The following is an 18,167-nucleotide window of genomic DNA, read 5'->3' as shown; positions in this document are numbered from 1 at the left end:
AAGAACATTTGGAGATAGATTTTCTTAAAGATGATCACGCTGTGCCGAAAGCGGGATCTCTCTGCCCATTCTAAAAATAGAGCAGAGCAGCATATGCTGCATCATAAATCAATGTTCCTGTTCAGCACCCATCAGCACATGCCAATGATGGGGATCATTTAGTTGATGATCCACTAGCTGTACAGCTGGCTCTATGCCTTTGCTTCCCTTCAACCACTTAAGTCACTGAAATGTCTTTATAAATTGCAATGTAACAAACAGAAGGGTCTATCAGAAGAAGTGGCCGGAATAGAAAGTTATGGGAGAACATATAGCCCCCATCCTGCTGGACTTCTTTTTTTTTTTAATTTTTTTTAATTTTTATCAAAGGAAAAAAAACATCTAAAATATACAAAAAACTACATATACAAACAATCTTTCAAACATATCAAAATACATCATGTTTATACAGAAATCCACCACATTTAAATACACTTATGCATTCCTTCATTCCTAATTTTCCCTCCCTTTCTTTGTTATTCTTCCTTCTTCCTTCCTTCTCCTCTCCTTCTCCCTCTTTCTCTCTCTTTTTCTCTTTTCCCTTTCCTTCCACTTCCTGTCACATCGATCTCCTTATACCTCCTCTTCTAAACCCCTTCTCCGACTCATTCTTCTCCTCCTTAACAACCTTTTCTTTGTTTCCTTCATTTTACCTTCCTTTCAACATACGCTTACCTTCTTCTACATACTTTACCCTCATATATCCTTAACTTTTAATTAACTTTTCCTTTCTTCATATTTCTTCATGCTATATCAACCTTCATGCCAAAGGAAAAAACAAACAAAAAACAACAACAAAAGAGAAACATAAAACAAACATTTTCATTCATTTGACTTGACTTCCGGATATTGTTTTCTTAAGAAACCATTCTATCACCTCCCTGTAAGTTTCCCATTCTTTTTCTCTTGGATTACATTACCTTTCTTACTTATTTTTTCTATATTTTTTCTATATTTTTCCAATAGTTCAATTGTCAAAACAGTACCAAAAATAAAGGACTTATGCCAACTCTTTACAGTATTGCACAACCAAATCCACTCACAGTTGTAGCTGCTGCCACCATTTGTCTCTGAGGATACCAGGCTTTGCTGACTTGGCCCTTCGGAAGTGGCCCTTCCTGGCAGTAAGTGGGAAAAGCGAGGGGAAGAAGGGAGAGGAAAGAAAGTGAGAGAGAAAGAGAGAGAGAGAGAGACAAAAAATGAAAAGGAATATTTAGATATATTCATTCGAATACAAAATAAGTGAATTCAATAGTTTTCATTCTTTTGCTCTATGTTTTGGCAAGTCATTCGTAAACCATTACTATCACTGTCTTCTGAGTATAAGGCATGGCACATCACCTTGCTACAGTACTGGCATTTCAGTGCTCTGAACATCCAGAATTTGGGCTCCAAATGATGCCCATTCTCTGGTAATAGAAACAGAATGATGTAGTTGGTCATCTGTTGCCAGAGGCAGACCTTTTCATTTTACCCGGTGAAAGACAGGACCACTTCTGGTTTGTCATATTTTATCACAATAAATTCAGTTTGCATTACTGTACTGTAATTTGGCTGGGTGTGTGTGTTGTAAGCATATTTGACTGGACAGGGAGAGGGTGTTGCTGGTGAAAAGCAACTTTATATGGATTTATATAGCAATACATGTTAGGAATTATTGTCCATTTCCCCTAGAATTTAGTGAAAGATGATGTTTTCAAACTTGGGAACTGTTTAACTTTACTTCAGTGCCCTTAAATATATCAGGGCAGTTCATGATGTGATTGGTGGCCTCTTCGATAAGTCACCAATGAAATATAGCACACAGCTTTCCTCAACATGGTGACCCCCAGATATTTTGATTTTCAACTCACATTTGCCCCAGCCAGATTGTAATGCAAAACATCTGGAAGGCAACAGATTGGGAGAAAATAACTTTATCATGTCATTTGATATATCTGTCTCAGTGTCTCCGAATAGATTTAGATAGCATATTTATATACTTCATAGTGCTTTCCCCTTTCCTTGGAGATATTTTTCTAGTAGAACCCACCATGTAAATCAGGTTAGTTTCTTCACCTATCATCTACACCAGTACCATTTGTTAATTGGAGATGAGTAAATGCACTATGTGGTGTGCCAAGTTCTCCTGCCAATAAGTGTAAATTTTGCTGTAAGCATGCTAAGAAAACCTTTAGTAATTTCATCATCTGGCTTACAAGATCAGTTTGTACATAGGGGACATATACAGGAGCCTTAGACTCCAAAATATTAATCTTTATTGCCCATCAATCATTTTCTCAATAGAGCAGATTATTGAGTAACTGCCATCATTACCAATTAAAATCAGTAATGAAAACAAATAGTTCTCCCAGTACATTTACTATAAATACTTATGCATGACATTTCCAGAAAAAAATGCATTTTTATGCAATCCTTTATAGCTAGATGTATATCCCATTATATTTATCATAGTTTACTTTTGAGTAGATATCACTAGGATTACATTGATGGACTGTGGGCATGCTTGACTTCAGTTTTGGCTGTTCTCTCTCTCTCTCTCTCTCTCTCTCTCTCTCTCTCTCTCATATCCATTCATGACATTTGCATATCATTTTTCAATCTACCAGGGCCCCTGATGTAATGATAGGTAAAACATTTAAACCATGAAGGGGCATGCTGGATCAGAGTTGACTGTGTGTCAGTGAAAATTAACTTATGAATAGATATGAATATGTGATCAGTATGTGAATAGATATAGGACAGGTTTAAAGGGATAGTGTCTTTTAAACAAAGGGAAGTACATCAACATACAAAATCCACAAAACGGTGATACTTTTATTGGGAAACACAAAAAGATGCACAAAAAGAAGCAAAGGAAGTTCATTTTAACTATTGAACAACTGATAGGCTTGGCTTTGTGCAGATGTGTCTAAATCTCTTTGTAGATGTACATAAATGTGCAGCTTATGCCACCACACCTTGTAGAAGTGAATCTCATAAACCAGTAGCCCAGTGTATAAAGTACTTTCTCCTGTCTGTTTTGAACATAGTAAGGCCGTAGTGGCAAGCCTATGGCATGCATGCCCTCTCTGGCATGCACAGCCATTTCTGAGGGTGCATGGAAAGTCAAAAGGTTGACTTTTCTTCCCCCTGTCCTCCTGTGCCTTCAGCTGTCTCCAGGGAAGTCCCGCACCTGGAGGTCCCACCCTAAGAAGGTAGACGTCCTGCCCCCAGAAGGTGGAAGTCTCACCCTCTGAAATCCTGTCCTCCTGGAAGTCCTGCTCCCCAACATAGGGCAACCCCAGGTGTGGGAACGCCTTTGAGTTTGGGCACTTGGTCTCTAAAAGATTTGTCATCACTGTAGTAAGGGATTCATATGAACCCTCTTCATGTACCAAATGAAGGCATAAAGAGTCTGCCACAAATGCTAGCCTCTCATCCCCCACTGCCACCTCCCACCTCAATGATCTCAGCCTATACGAATCCCAAATTCCTTTGAAGTGGATTTTCTTTGAGCAACTTCAGGCTTTAGTATTATGAAAGAGAAAAGGAGAGAAAGAAGGAATTGCTATATACTTACTCATACCATTCATATTTCTGAAATTTAGTTGTTCCCTTAGTCAACCAAATCAAAAAGCTACTAGTAGTTATGCTAGATCATGCTATTGAGTTCTGCCCACCTATCAATAATCATGCCAGAAGTAGAGGTACCTCCTTTGTCATCCTCCCAAATCTGTTCAGGAGGACTGGGGTATATATGAAGGGATAGACACAAACAAAAATGGTCTTTTACTGGACTTGGATGAAAATCTGCTTGCTTAATGTTGGATGCAGCTCAAATGAGCACATTTATTAAAAGATTTATGCTCAGGCATGAAAGCAGCAAAATCCATCACAACCTTTCTCTTCATGAAACAACTCTGCTTTTACCCAGGAAAGACATATCAAAGTCTGCTTTTGTCTTGCAAATATAGCTGATTCTAGATGACAGCCTATTTCCATTAAGCTGGCATGTGTAGTCTCAGAAAGACAGCCACAGCAGCCCTCTTTTGTGTCTGTGTCTGTGTGTACATCAATATTCTAGAGGTTTTCTAAAAGAATTATTTTAAAAGATGGTGGTGCATTTCTTTGCCACCCAAGGCATATATGGAAAGTAATTTTTCACCTGATGCATGGCAAAGTACTTACTAGCTACATGCTGGGGTGATCCAAGAGGCTCCTTTTGCATGTACACTTACAGATAAGGGCAATGTTTTCTCATAGTACCTGCCATATGTCTATAGAAGAGTTGTCAATACTACATGGCTGGCACCAATCCAACTTTCCACCTGATTGCCACTCGGGTAGACAACAGTCAGGTGAGAAAGATCTATACAGTTGATTCTGGCAACCTCACACAGAGTTAATATGGTAGGATTTGCAACATCCAAACAGATTGCTAGAGCCCCCCATTCCCATGCCAGGGCAGCTGTCTGTATGGCTGTCCCACTGAGCCACCTGGTGCATCTACCACTGTTGCCAGTCACTTGCTTTGAGGTCAAAATGAGGTGCCCAGCCATGGGATAGTCACTGGTCACCTCATTCTGACTTCAGAACCAAGCACCCATAGCAGTTGCAGACATCCCAGGGTGTCTCGATAGGATGCCAATGTCATTCCTTGAGATGGGAATGGAGGGCCAGGTAATGTGGGAGGGTTCAGTGACCTTCAACACCGCAAAAAACATTTGGGTATCAGCTTGGGTGCAGTCAGTACCCAACTGGCAGTGTCAGTTTGAAAGGGGACATATATTGTCAATAAAATATGCAGTTCAAAAATACACAACAAAGGAAATCTTGCCAAAGATTGGGAAAGTTTGTTTGTGATGTGGAGAAGTATCATCATCACCACCACCACCACCACCACCACCACCACCACCACCACCACCATCATCATCCCCAGACTACAATGTAACCCACTGGAAACCAGAATGGGAGGTTCTGTGAGTTATAGTGTGTGGTACATTCACCTTGAATCACCACCTCACACATTTCTTAGTTATAGACAGTGACAAATGCCTTCATACACTCCTTCCAACAAGTTTAATCTCTTAACCTTTTATAACGTATACAGTTAGGCTTTCCATTTCTACTTAACTGTATCTCTGGTAGAAACAACCAGGCAGGAGGTGTGGTTATAATTAACAATAATGATTGCGACTTATATGTATAATATTCAACTCCTAGTCACTTTCTAGCATGTTAACATTGGGTTACAAATATCTTCTATCATCAGTGGTCTGCTACAGACCTATGTCCTAGGCAACAAAAATAAATCCCCTCCCCACAGTCTCTTTCCCTCATCTAACAGTTTTGATCTCAAATCCTAGTTTAAATAACACCTTCACCTCCAACATCCGCACTGTAACCAAATCTATCTATATGCAAATGTACATTCTGCGCTAGACATTCCACAGTTGCTGATTAGTTCTCATACACAGTTCTGGCCTTACTTACCAAATTACAATACTGTACTGAAAGATATATGGTGTAATGGTCTGAGTGTTGGATTTGGACTCTGGAATACCAAGATTCAGATTCCCACTTGCCCATGGAGAGGAACTGCGTAACCTTGGGTATGTCACACTCTCTCAGCCTCAGAGGAAGGCAGTGGCCAACCTCTTCTGAATAAAACTTGCTAATAAAATCCTGTGATAGATTCACTTTATGTCACCATAAATTGGAAACAACCTGAAGTCACAGAACAACAACACAACAGAGACATGAGCTATACTGTATAACAACTTAAGTAACATTACATAGTCCAAGAACAACTTTATCAAGTTCTGCTTTTGTGGGGACTATGAACAGTAGATGCTTTATTTTTAAAAGAAGAAAAAGATAACCAATGGTGTAGTAAGCAAGGGAAAACAATGGGCTTTATGCAGCCAAAGTTCAGCATGCTAAAGTTTCATTGATTTTATGGAAAGGTTTGTCAAGGATGCTAAAGTGTTTTCACTGGAAAATACTTCACTTTATAGATTATGCCCATTGTCTATTCAGGAACAGAACAAAAACAGTCCCTATAATTTTCAGACACTCTCGGGCAGCTTACTGCTTTGAAAACTGAGTTTGCTTATAATTCAAGATGCATTTTTAAACTCTGCAAGGAGAGATAACAGTAATACAAGCCTTGCAAACCAACATGATCATATGTTTGCAACGTGCTTCATATCATAGACGATTAATCTAAAATCTAAGCTAAGGTTTATCCTGAATGTAAAACTGCTAGCAAGGGTGATACACCCACCCACATAAATGTACCTTTCCCTCATGTAATACTTTCCTAAGTTCAGCTCAAAGACTTGTCATTGAATTTCTGTCAACTCAGGATAATAATAAAATCAGTTCCTTAGAAATAAATGGGTACCTATTATGATGATGTATTGACTGCCAGAGATCATAGGCACACACAAATGCAGAGAAGCAAGTTTTTCTTAACCGTGTGTTGGTGAGATTGGCAGTAGGCCTCTAGTCTTCATTTCAAGTGTGAAAGAGTTTCTGGCACATAGTTCCTGTAATGAACACTTACCAGTACTGGGTATAGTACTGTCAACATCAAACATCTTTAAGTACCATTAATTTTAACTGGAAAATTAAGTACATAGATGTTACTTTTTATCATTGAGTCAATGAGAGGGCGCTGAGTCAAGAGCACATATATATAGAACAGTAATCTCTTATGAAAAGTGTCAGGGGAGGTTGTTTGGGTTGTTTTTAGGAGGGTGTGTGCACACTGGGAGGGGAGGATTTGCAATTACAATTCCACACTAAGAGCACAAAATAAAAACAACAAACCTTCAACATTTCACAAATGAAAATCGGGACACATGATGCCAAGCAACCCCAAAATGTGGTCAGGATGGCAAACATTATTAATGAGGATGAATACACAAGCTAAGGAGAAAATGTAGCAGTTTGCTTTTCCTTCAGCCTACTGGGAAGGGCAATGTTTGTCCCACCTCCTGTCATCTCCCTCCACACTATGTTAATTTAATACAAACTGCTTTTTCAGTTTGAACAGCTTGCAACAACTGGAGTAAGCTGAGGACAAATGGGGAAAGGGGTAAGAAGAGAGAGAAACTGGGGCATTTTAAAAGCAGCTCAAAAAGTGGGATGGCAGAAGATTAATTGGGAATGTCCCTGTCACATCAGGACAGTTGGAGAGCATAGCCAAGAATGGTGAATGTGTTACATTCACATAAATGAGAACCTAGAATCAGTGATGTAGATATTACACAAACTCTCTAGCTCATAATTGGCCTCCAAAAGAGTGCTGAAACTCTTGAACTATTCACAGTAGAGCAGCATAAATTAGTTTAAAGCAGTCATTTTTAAAAAATAGCCAAACATATCAGTAGGACTGCTGCCTTTAAAAATTAACAATTTGGCTGTACTTCTGTGTCTTTGAAAGCAATCCAGAAGACATTTCCTGCAATGGATATGACGTGATGGGGAATGCTTCCACTGATGAATGTCTGTAGCCCAGTTTGTGCACAATATGAAGCCATCAATCCTGGCTCAAGAAACCACAGTGCCCATGAGCAGAGGCTTGGTTACTGTAGTCTAATTGCTCCCAATTTGCTCTTTGATTTGTATGAGTAGAAAAGGAAACTGAGAAAGTTTCAGTTAAGTATAGCTTCCTGTGACAAGCAAAATCAGAACTGTAGTTAACTCATAGCAAATAAACTAGAATTCACAACTCAGTTTTAAACCCTAGTGTACATGAGCAGGCTGGTTGTGGACATTATGGACATAAAATATATTTCTGATGGGCTTAACACAACTGGCAAACTGGGAGTACATCTACATGGTTGAAATAATGCAGTTTGACATCACTAAGTGCATTGTTTCCATCCTGTGGAACTCTGGGATTTGTAGTTTTGTAAGTTCTTTAGTCTTTTCTGACAAAGAGTACTGCTGCCTCACAAAACTACAAATCTCAGGATTCTGTAGAATGGAGCCATGCCAGTTAAAGTGCCATTGAACTGCATTATTTCTACAGTATAGATGTACACTAAGGGGTTTGACACACAGGCATGGCCACCCCAACTCCGTCCCCACGCTGTCCTCCTAACCAGACATTTATAGTGTTTACATGCTCTGTGCCAAATAAGCTGCAACCATAGCTGCTTTCTATGCTGTAAAAAGAAGCCACTTTTTTCAGCTTCTTTTTGTGTCACGGAATGGCAAGATTGGGGCTGCAGTACACTTGCTGCATCCCTGATCTGGCGAGGAAAGGGGCAGTCTGTTGAGTCCCTAAGCCTGTGCCAAGAAGCTCTTAAAAGCATAGGTGAGTAATAATGGGGTCATGTTCCAAGTGGGAAAGGGGGCATACCGTGACATTAGAGAGAGAGAGAGAGAGAGAGAGGTGATATCTCTGCTTAGATCATGAACAGCTAGTAAGTTAAAAAGTGATAAAGCACCTGAACAGACAGGCCAAAATAAAGCTCTTCTAGAACATGGACACATAGCCCGAAAAAACAGCGAAAAAACTAAAGCTGCTTTTGGGTCACTTTGGATGTGATTATTATTATGTTGTTTAAATGCGGCATGCATCCTAAGAGGACGGAAGCCACACCGAAGCTTCTGGCGCAGCTTCTGGCCTCTTAAGATGTGTGTGCCATTTAAACAGCATACTGTACCTCCAAAGTGACCCGAAGCAGCTTTATTTTGGCCTGACTGTTCAGGCCCTAAAATCTGAGCCCTATAGGCCTTACAGTGATGGAAATATATTTTAAAAGCCTTTGGGCTTATGTTCTATTTGGAGAAAAGCATTGGATCCTGATTTTCAAATGCATAGATATGAATTCTTTAATATAAGAACAATTGCTGTAGTAAAATATGTTGCAGGATATATGTAGATATGCAGATATAAATCTGTGCATACCAATAGAGTTAATGAGAACTAATGTCATTTCCTTGTTGTCTCACATGAGAACCTGAAGCAAATGTGCACCATTGCAAGGTTAGGCATCCAACCTAACCATGAATCTCCTAAATATTTTCAATGACATCCGGAGTACAGGCTTTAAACGTTGATGGATTAGGGTAATTCAGCCTTCTCAAAGCTAGCAAATAAATCATTCCAGGGTGCCCTAGAAATTTCCATTTACAAATTCCAGAGTTCTTTTTTTCCCAGCCACCAAAAGAGAAGCTAAACTTACTGGTTATGAAATTTGCTTGTAGGTGAATTTCTACACCCAAGTACAATAACTTGAATATCTATTCAAGGATTTCCTCCCTCCAAGATAGCAAGTAGCTCTTATGCCAGGGATAAGCAAATCAAATAAACTTGTCAGAACTTCCTTCCTAAAACTTTTACATGGATCAGACTGAAGCCAGTGGTTCAATACGGAGTTAGTTCTGTCCGACAGTACATCTGAGAAGCTTCTGTGGAAATCAATTGATGCCATGGCTCAAGTGGCTTAGCTAATGGCTGAATCTAAGCCAGCATACTATGAAATATAACCAGTTTCAAACGTGAAACCTTAGCCCATATGGAAAGCTCATGCTATCAGCAGTAAACAGCTTCCAAACTATGCAACTAATCAGAACTTTAATTGTAAAAATGCACTTTTTTGGACTATAACTCCCAGATTCCCTGGCTGGGGGAGTCTGGGATTTGTAGTTCAAAAATAACATTTCTAAGCACTGCGATGAATCCAATCTACAGTACCAGACAGTATATCTTTGCTGATTCTTCTAAACTGAGAAACAGTCAAAGTAACAAGAGTATCAAATGAGAACAGTAGAGAACAAATTACAGAATGTGTAGCAAGGTTTACAGCAAATCCAGATGTGTTTGGGGCCATAACCTTCTTCTGGGGGGAAAAGCATTCAAATGGAAACAACATAAAAATGAATGCAAATATAATTAAAGGAAACCAAAACAGGCCAAAACAGCATGTCTAACACGCTGCATGCAAGGTTCAGCTCCATGTTAAAAATTTGGACATCTAGTTTTAGTATAATATATTACAATGTATAGTGCAAACTTTTCTTTAAAATATTAACAACACTGCCATAGGATATATGTTTGGGCTTTTTCAAAACACAATACAATGTAGGTTAATCAGTATGTTACCCACTTGCCATTTAATGATGGGATAGTACCCCTCACCAAGCTGGTCTGTTTGGAGGCAAATATCCCAAGATAAATTTACTAAATACATTCTAGGCCAAAGAAGACCTAATACAAGATCTATGATGGGAATACAGTGGGGAAGAGAGAAGGAGTAATAAAAGCCATACCACCAGTGGATAATTTTTAGACCTTTGCACTTGCACATGTTCCCAAATTTAACATCCTATCCAGATATTATTCGCTTGTAGTGTTTAGGTGTATTTTCCCATTTATGTTATTTTATATTATTAAAAGTTGTGTGATAATAATTTTTTTTTTATAAAAAGAAACTGATCAGTAGCCAATGAAATCAAAAGAACTGTACATATGTTGTAACTTGTCTATAAGAGGATGTACAGGGAACCATCCAATTAAAAAGATTGTATGTACAGCGCTGTGTAAATTTACAGCGCTTTATAAATAAAGGTTAATAATAATAATAATAATACAGTCGGCCCTTCTTATACACAGGTTTTTTATACATAGATTCAAGCATCCATGGTTTGAAAATGTTCCAAAAAGTAGAAATTTCAAATATCAAACCTTGATTTTCCAATTTTTATAAGGGACACCATTTTGCTATGTCATTATTTTTAATGGGACTTGAGCATCCACAGATTTTGTTATCCAGACATGGGGGATCTTGGAACCAAACCTCAGCGTATCACAAAGTAACATCTGAGCTTGTATAACCACCCTGAAAGATTCCATTTTCTGTCACTAATTAACTTGCACAGATTTTTTTTCTGTGTTTCATGTGACTGGAAACAAAGAGAGGTTTTTAAACTACAGAGGACCAAACCATCTGTCTTTAAACCAAGACTGGACATTACTTGGAAGATTTTGAAGTTGGCCTTGCTTATCATCTTTGTATATATGGATGGATTTACCTTTTGGATGACAACTTTGTAGTCAAATGTAAGGATATATTTGAAATTGAAAAAAATGAATTCAGCTTTGTTTCACTGCAGGGATAATTAAATTCTATGTTTGAATGCCCTCCAGAAACCTAAGCACAACACAGTCAACCAGACTGGACAGAATTCTTTAGTTGTGTCCATGCCTTCACTTCTACATTATTTCCAACACCATAAACTTTTACTGTGATTTGCCAGACCAACCTAAGGAGCCCAATAAAGTTGATTCAATATTTTGCTTGATACAAAATGTGGTGTTAAAGGGAGCCTGGGGGCTACTGATCTCATTGTGTATGCAGAAGTGGCGGGGTGTACTAAACAGCAAATTCAGTTTTGTTTTGTTTTGTTTTGTTTTTTTAAAAAGCAAGTTCATTTTCAATGAGAATACATTTATGAAGAAACAATGGAAAAGACCAGCTTAATGTCATTCTATTTCTACAGCTGATGGTTACAAGAAGTTAAAAAAGACAAGCAAAGGTTACTTACTGCAGTAAGTAATAATTTAAATACAAAGTGGAATATAACACTATAAAAGGTTTAGAATCATGCAAATCACTCCTGCCTTTCCAGGTCACACAATATATATACCCAAGTCCATTCTAAGCAAGCATTCTCTGAAGATGCCAGCCACAGATGCTGGCAAAACGTCAGGAAGAAACTTTTTTAGAACATGGCCACATAGCCTGAAAAACCCACAAAAATCTCTGGATGCCGGCCATGAAAGCCTTCGACTTCACAGGTTCAGAATTATTCCATTAAAATCATGATTTCTAGAGCAGACCCACTAAAATTTAAATTCCACTGATATTATCTGGTCCACTCTAAATCTAATTAAGTTTGGATCCAGCCCTTTATGGCTCAGGTCCAAGCTATTTGGCAGACAGCATCTCCCTCTATGAGCCAGAGTGGGCCCTGAGATCCTTTAGAGAGACCTTCTCTCTGTCCCACCAACATCACAAGCGTGGGACCTTATCACACACACAATTTTAAACGTTCTGGGGACAGGAGGAGACGCTTGTGTGCATGTGCGTGCTGCAGAAAATGGAGTTTATCGCACATGAATACGTCTTCCAAGAGGCCCTGTTCCGTCCCCTGGCGCGCCCCCATTCGCGTCCAGTCCTGACGGGCATGATTTTTTGCTGACGGAAAGTAATCTCCGTTTTCTGCAGCACATGCACACACACAAACATCCTCTTTCTGTCCCCAGAATGTGTGTGCGATAAGGTCCATCGTTGGTGGGGACATAAGAGAGGGCCTTTTCTGTGGCTGCCCCTAGACTCTGGAACTCTCTTCCCAGGGAAATCAGAATGGCCCCCTCCTTATTGGCCTTCCGCTGCCAAGTAAAAATCTTCTTATGCAGGCAGGCTTTTAAAAACAGAATGTTCTTAAAGGACCAGCATAGAGCGTTGTATCATTTGTTAAAGTGTTTTAAAATTTAGTCCTTTTAACTGTATTTTTATTCTTTTAATAAGTAATCTATCTTAATATTGTAACAACTTAATTCTGTTTTAATTTATCCCTTTTCTATGTTTTTAACGGTATTGTTCTTTTAATGTTGTGAGCTGCTCTGGGTCCCAGTTTTGGGAAAAGAGCGGGATATAAATAAGTATAATAATAATAATAATACATTTTAGAACTGGAAATAGATCTGAGAACGTATAGTGAAGAGCAAGATATCAAACACGATTACAATCAACTGCACTGTAAGCTTGCATCTCATTCAACTGATGAAATAAGTGCTACAAAACAAGTCACGCTGTGACAAATTTATGAGACTTCAGGAAGCAGAATATCTTTCTTCTTAAGGTAAAATTGGTGAGCAACACTGGCAAGAGCCGCTGGGCTCTAAAAACACTTAAGTAGTTCATAAAATCAATTGTAATTCAACAAAAGCACACTGTTCAAGTTGAGTCCCTGACATCAGTCTCCAAGATCTTAAACAACAGGAAGCAAGCTAAGAACTTTCAAGAGAACAGGACAGCCCCTTGCCTCTCTGCAAGCACTATTCAACTTGAAATAATAATAATAATAATAATAATAATAATAATAATAATAATAATATGGTTTATTTGTATTTCCCGCCTCCCGCTGCAGATTGAGGTGGGATTACAGCATAGATAAAATTACAAAGCACAATAAAATTAAAAAATAATAATAAAATGCATTATTCCTTATCCCCCAGCATAAAATTAAAATTCAACAATAAATAATAACATCAATGACTTAACCTAAAATGGGCAAAATGGAGAAGGCCAATTAAAGGCAGCAGGGCTAAATTTTTTCTTCAGGTGTCAGTCTAGGAAGGCCCACTGGAAGCGATCAATTTTGCCAGCCTTCTTAAAAGCATCTAAGGTGGTGATAAGATGGATCTTTTCCAGCAGGTTATTCCACAATTTTGGTCTTACCATATGTTTTTTTATAAATGTAAGATGTGGTTTTTCGTGGCGTAGCACTGGATTTGGAGGCATGATCACAAAAACAGGCCCGCATGTTATCCACTGGCTAGCTGTTGCTCATTCCCTACAGGACAGTACAGTGGTCAGGGTCTACTGTGGGATTTTCCAAACCAAGGCTCATGGTGCCTCATATAAGACAGATGCCAACAAGGAAGACTTTTCTAATCCTGTCTGGAATATATGATAGTAGTTGCCCAAATCAGAGGAAATAATTTCAAGTGGGAAAAAAACCTTAGTTAAGACACTTTTAGCGCATTCATGCAGGCAGGGGAGTCATAAGGGGGATTCAGGGGGTGTGGGTGACACCACTACTCCCCAAACATCTGCCTTCGAAATGGGCTGTGGCATTCACCTGCATCCTTTTAAAATGCTGAAAAGATGGTGTGACTGGGGTAAGGCTCAGTGGGAGGAGAAAAAAGAGGCCCCAGGTTTAATTTTTTTTAATTTAATTTTTAATACAATTATGTTACATTTTTCTTTAAAAATGCCACATTTTACCAAATTTTCACTTGAACCACACAAAACTATTACATATAACTGCATTTAGGCTGTGCATATGGCACTGTAATTGAAAGGTATAATTTTAATTGTGCTAGTTGTTTATGTCACAACGATTACCATTACATTCAGTGATATATGGGAATTATGATTTATGAGTAACATTAGTACAAAAAACATTACTAATGATTCTGTGTGGTGTGGTATGGAAGGAGGCCAATGGGGAGGGTGACACCATGAGTTACCACACCAGGTGACACCAACCCTAATGATGCCACTACATCCATGGGAGTTGTCATTGTACAAGACACCTGCTCTATGGTGTATCAAGCATTATCATTCTATACATGTACTCATTTTCTGTTGTTTATAGTGAGTCTGTGAACATTCAGCAGTCTTTTCTTCTCATCTCATTAAAGAAGGCATTCAAGGAAATCCACAACAGACTTAATTGCTGGGAAAATTCAGACATCTGTGAAGTGGTACACTCCCAGAAAGACTCCATCATATACCTTTGCAGAACACACAGATCAGCCCAAAGCAACTGAGACTTAGGGCCCAAACAGACAGGCCAAAATAAAGCTGCTTCGGGTCGCTTTGGAGGTAGGCTGTTTAAATGATGCATGCATCCTAAGAGGCCATATGCTGCGCCAAAGCCATGCTCCAGTCCTAAGGACTGGAGTGCAGCTTTGGCACAGCTTCTGGACTCTTAAGGTGTGTGTGTCATTTAAATAGCATACTTCCAACGTGACCCAAAGAAGCTTTATTTTGGCCTGTCTGTTCGGGCCCTTAGCCTAGAATTTTACGTCTCATTTTAGGGAAACCCCCAGCAGCAATTATTCCAGTTTCAGTGGATTTGGCTAGAAATAAAACCATTCTAAGTCATATTGATACTGTTCTGCATTTTGAATATGGGAACTAACTGACAATAACAATCAAGAATGATTAACTCCAGCTCCTAATAGCTTCCTAGCAGCTGTTGCCAAGAATCAATGCATCACTGCAGTCCTGGTGAAGTTATTTTTTTCCTTGGGGGATACAAACCACATTCCAATTGCTTTCTTTGCCATGCTGTGCTGACTGTGAGGTGATGAATTTGAAGGGCGTTTGGAGAAAAATGCTAGAATTATATTTCATTAATGAAATCAGATTGAGTGAATCATCAAAACAAGTGAAAATGGGTCACTCTGGAGCCTCTGGAAGGACTTCTGAACTGAAGTGAGCTATTCTAAGTATGTACAGTGGGCACAGAGGAAATATAAAAGGAATCCCTAGTCAAGGAATGGAGGGGAAGAGAAATTCTTTCAACCTCCAATCGTGAGATCCTGCATTTCCCCAATGACCATGTTTGGATTCAGTCTATTGTTAGTGACGTGCTAAAGATTTGGTCTATTTGAGTTTTATTTTCAGGGGACAGGGAATAATACTGGATACATTTTGAAATGATGTGAGTGGAAAATCATTATATGTGTTCCAATCTTGTAAGGACGGTCTGCAAACAGTCTGAAAAGGCGATGCAGAGGCAATGAGAATCTGGATGCACATCTGTTAATGCATCATTTGTCCAGCCCCAGATGAAACATTTAGGACAGTTTTACTGTATCAGTAGTTTCACATAGCTAAAGCAGGATCAAAATTACACACACACACACACACACACTTTAATTTGTTTCTCTTGAGCCCCCTTTTGGGAAAGGTCACATTTCCATTTTTCCCTAAGCAAGCTGGGATTGTAATAACCACGACACTGTTGTGATATATGCTGTTCACCCTGAAAATTCTGCTGAACCAAAGAATCATTGTTATTTTATCAGAATTATCATTATCAAGGAATTATCATGATTTTATCAAATTATCAAATGAACTGTCATTATTTTAAATAAAATACTACTTCGAATATATTTTATTGTTTATTATAGGACAGCCATATTGTGGTCTTAGTCTTCCCTATTCACACATTACAAAGTTACATTGTTTGGCATATTACTCTGTTCCTTTAGCCACTGCATATCAGTCAGTTGTACAATGTAATTTGTGTGCGAGAGAGAGGGAGAGGGGATGCAAGTATCTGTGTTACCAAATATTCTTCTGAGAACTAACTACCAGGAAAGAAGGACATGGCATGTTCTGAATAATGTTGTAGGCAGGTATGCTGATAAGCCTGAGGAAATATCAGACAAATGACATTTTAGCTCAAAATAATTTTAAGAGGACAATAGTAATGTAAGTCTGTATTAGTTGAGGCTGGATGGGAAAAGAGAATTTACACTCTGTCTCTTACTCTTGCTCTGCACATAGCACTTACATATAGAACTCTTCTAAAATCTTTAATGAAAAATCTCTTCTTTCAAGCAACGCTCCAGGCTTTAACCAAGTGATTTAAATGCAGTGTATTCTTCATGTCCTCCAATACATATCCTTCCAGACAATTTATTCCATTTTCCTTTTAACACTCCAAAAGCTCCCATAAGATTGTGTCTGTTACATGGACACATTATCTTGAATTTAAAGTTCCAACACAAGACTCTGAGTGAAAGCGAGAGACAGAGAGCTTAGAACTACATGTAACAATGTAAGTGAACACATCTCATTCTCCCTCTCTCCTCAGTAGCATTAACATCTATTGGTTTAAAATGAAGCATCATCTTATGCCAGTTTCAATGAAGGTTTTTGAACTCCCCCAAACAGAGGTGGATCAGGATATGGAAAAGACATCACATCTCCTGTACCAATCCATGTTATAGAAGGGGAAATAGGAGGGCATGGGGCTGCTGTTTGCAGTGAGAGCCCCATCTGCAATAATATCAATATCCCAGTAAGAGGCAGATTTCTCTGTGAACACATATCAAAGTGACATGGACTGGAATCAGACTGATTAATCCACATCTATTTCACGATAGAAAAAGAAAAGGAAGGAAAATTACCATTCTTGGATGTCCTGGTCATCCGCGAAATGAACAGTTGGGTTATACAGTATACAGAAAACCTACACACATGGACAGATAACTGCTCAAGAACTTCAACCATCACCCAGGACAAAAAAGAAGCACAATGAAAACACTGATAGACCAGGCAAAAGGATCTGTGAATCCCACTTCCTGGAAGATGAACTGAAGCACCTCAACTGGGCTCTACAGGCTAATGGTTACTCTAGCTCAGACATCAGAAAGGATGCCAGACCCAGAAAAACCCATAGGGGTGAAGACAAACAACTACCCAAAGGGAAGGTATTTTTACCATACATCAAAGGAGCCACAGACAGAATAGGGAAGCTGGGTTGAGGAAACACAACCTCCAAATGGTCTACAAACCGACCAAGAAAATCCAGCAACTGCTGTGCTCAGCAAAGGACAGGAGTGATCGTCTCACAGCCGCAGGGGTTTACTGCTTACCATGCAGCTGTGGACAAATCTACATAGGGATCACCAAACGCAGTGTTCAAACACAAATCAAGGGTCAGCCAGAAAAATCAGCAGTAGCAGAATATGTTATAAACCAACCTGGGCATAAAATGCTATTTGAAAACACAGAAATTCTGGACCACGCCAACAATTATCAGGTCAGAATGGCTAGGGAGGCCACTGAAAAAACCCCACAAAAAACAATCTACTCTATTAATTAACAACCATGAAAAGGATAAAGTACAGTTAGTTCTTTAAAATGGCTTACAGAAATAAGTTAGGATCAAACAAGGTTAAACTGTGGTTTATGATCCTGCTTTTCTTCAAGAAACCACAGCTTAATTATGAGTCCATCTGCACTGTAGAAATAATGCAGCCAGACACCACTTTAATGGCCATGGAGCCATCCTACAGAATCCTGGGATTTGTAGCTTTGTTACACATCAACCTAGTTTGACAGAAGTGGCTAAAGACTTTATACAACTAAAAAATCCAGGATTCCACCGGCTGAAGATATAGCATAGATACCTTCAGAGTTCCCTGTTCAAATTTAAGGACAATCTATGGTCAGTTTAACTCAGATGCTTTCAATCTGCTCTTTCTGAGTTACTTGCGGGAGCGCTTCTCCCTACATAATCCGCCCCGCACTCTTAGAACATCTGAGAAGTTCTTACTAGACTATTATAACACCAGGTTAATGACAACTTCACTT

At 38.9% G+C, this 18,167-nt stretch overlaps 1 protein-coding gene across 1 annotated transcript in view; it reads right to left on the bottom strand.

Moving 5' to 3' along the window:
* LOC121922729 (pro-neuregulin-1, membrane-bound isoform-like) overlaps window positions 1-18,167 on the bottom strand; it is a 651,075-nt gene that overhangs the window by 378,497 nt on the left and 254,411 nt on the right. Inside the window, 1 exon segment of the mRNA XM_042452467.1 lies at window positions 1,083-1,157. Within this exon segment, the coding sequence (XP_042308401.1) occupies window positions 1,083-1,157 (75 nt within the window).

This window comes from Sceloporus undulatus, chromosome 2, assembly GCF_019175285.1.
Source record: "Sceloporus undulatus isolate JIND9_A2432 ecotype Alabama chromosome 2, SceUnd_v1.1, whole genome shotgun sequence".
In the NCBI taxonomy this organism is placed as follows: Eukaryota; Metazoa; Chordata; class Lepidosauria; order Squamata; family Phrynosomatidae; genus Sceloporus; species Sceloporus undulatus.
This window is presented reverse-complemented; position numbering and strand designations above follow the sequence as displayed.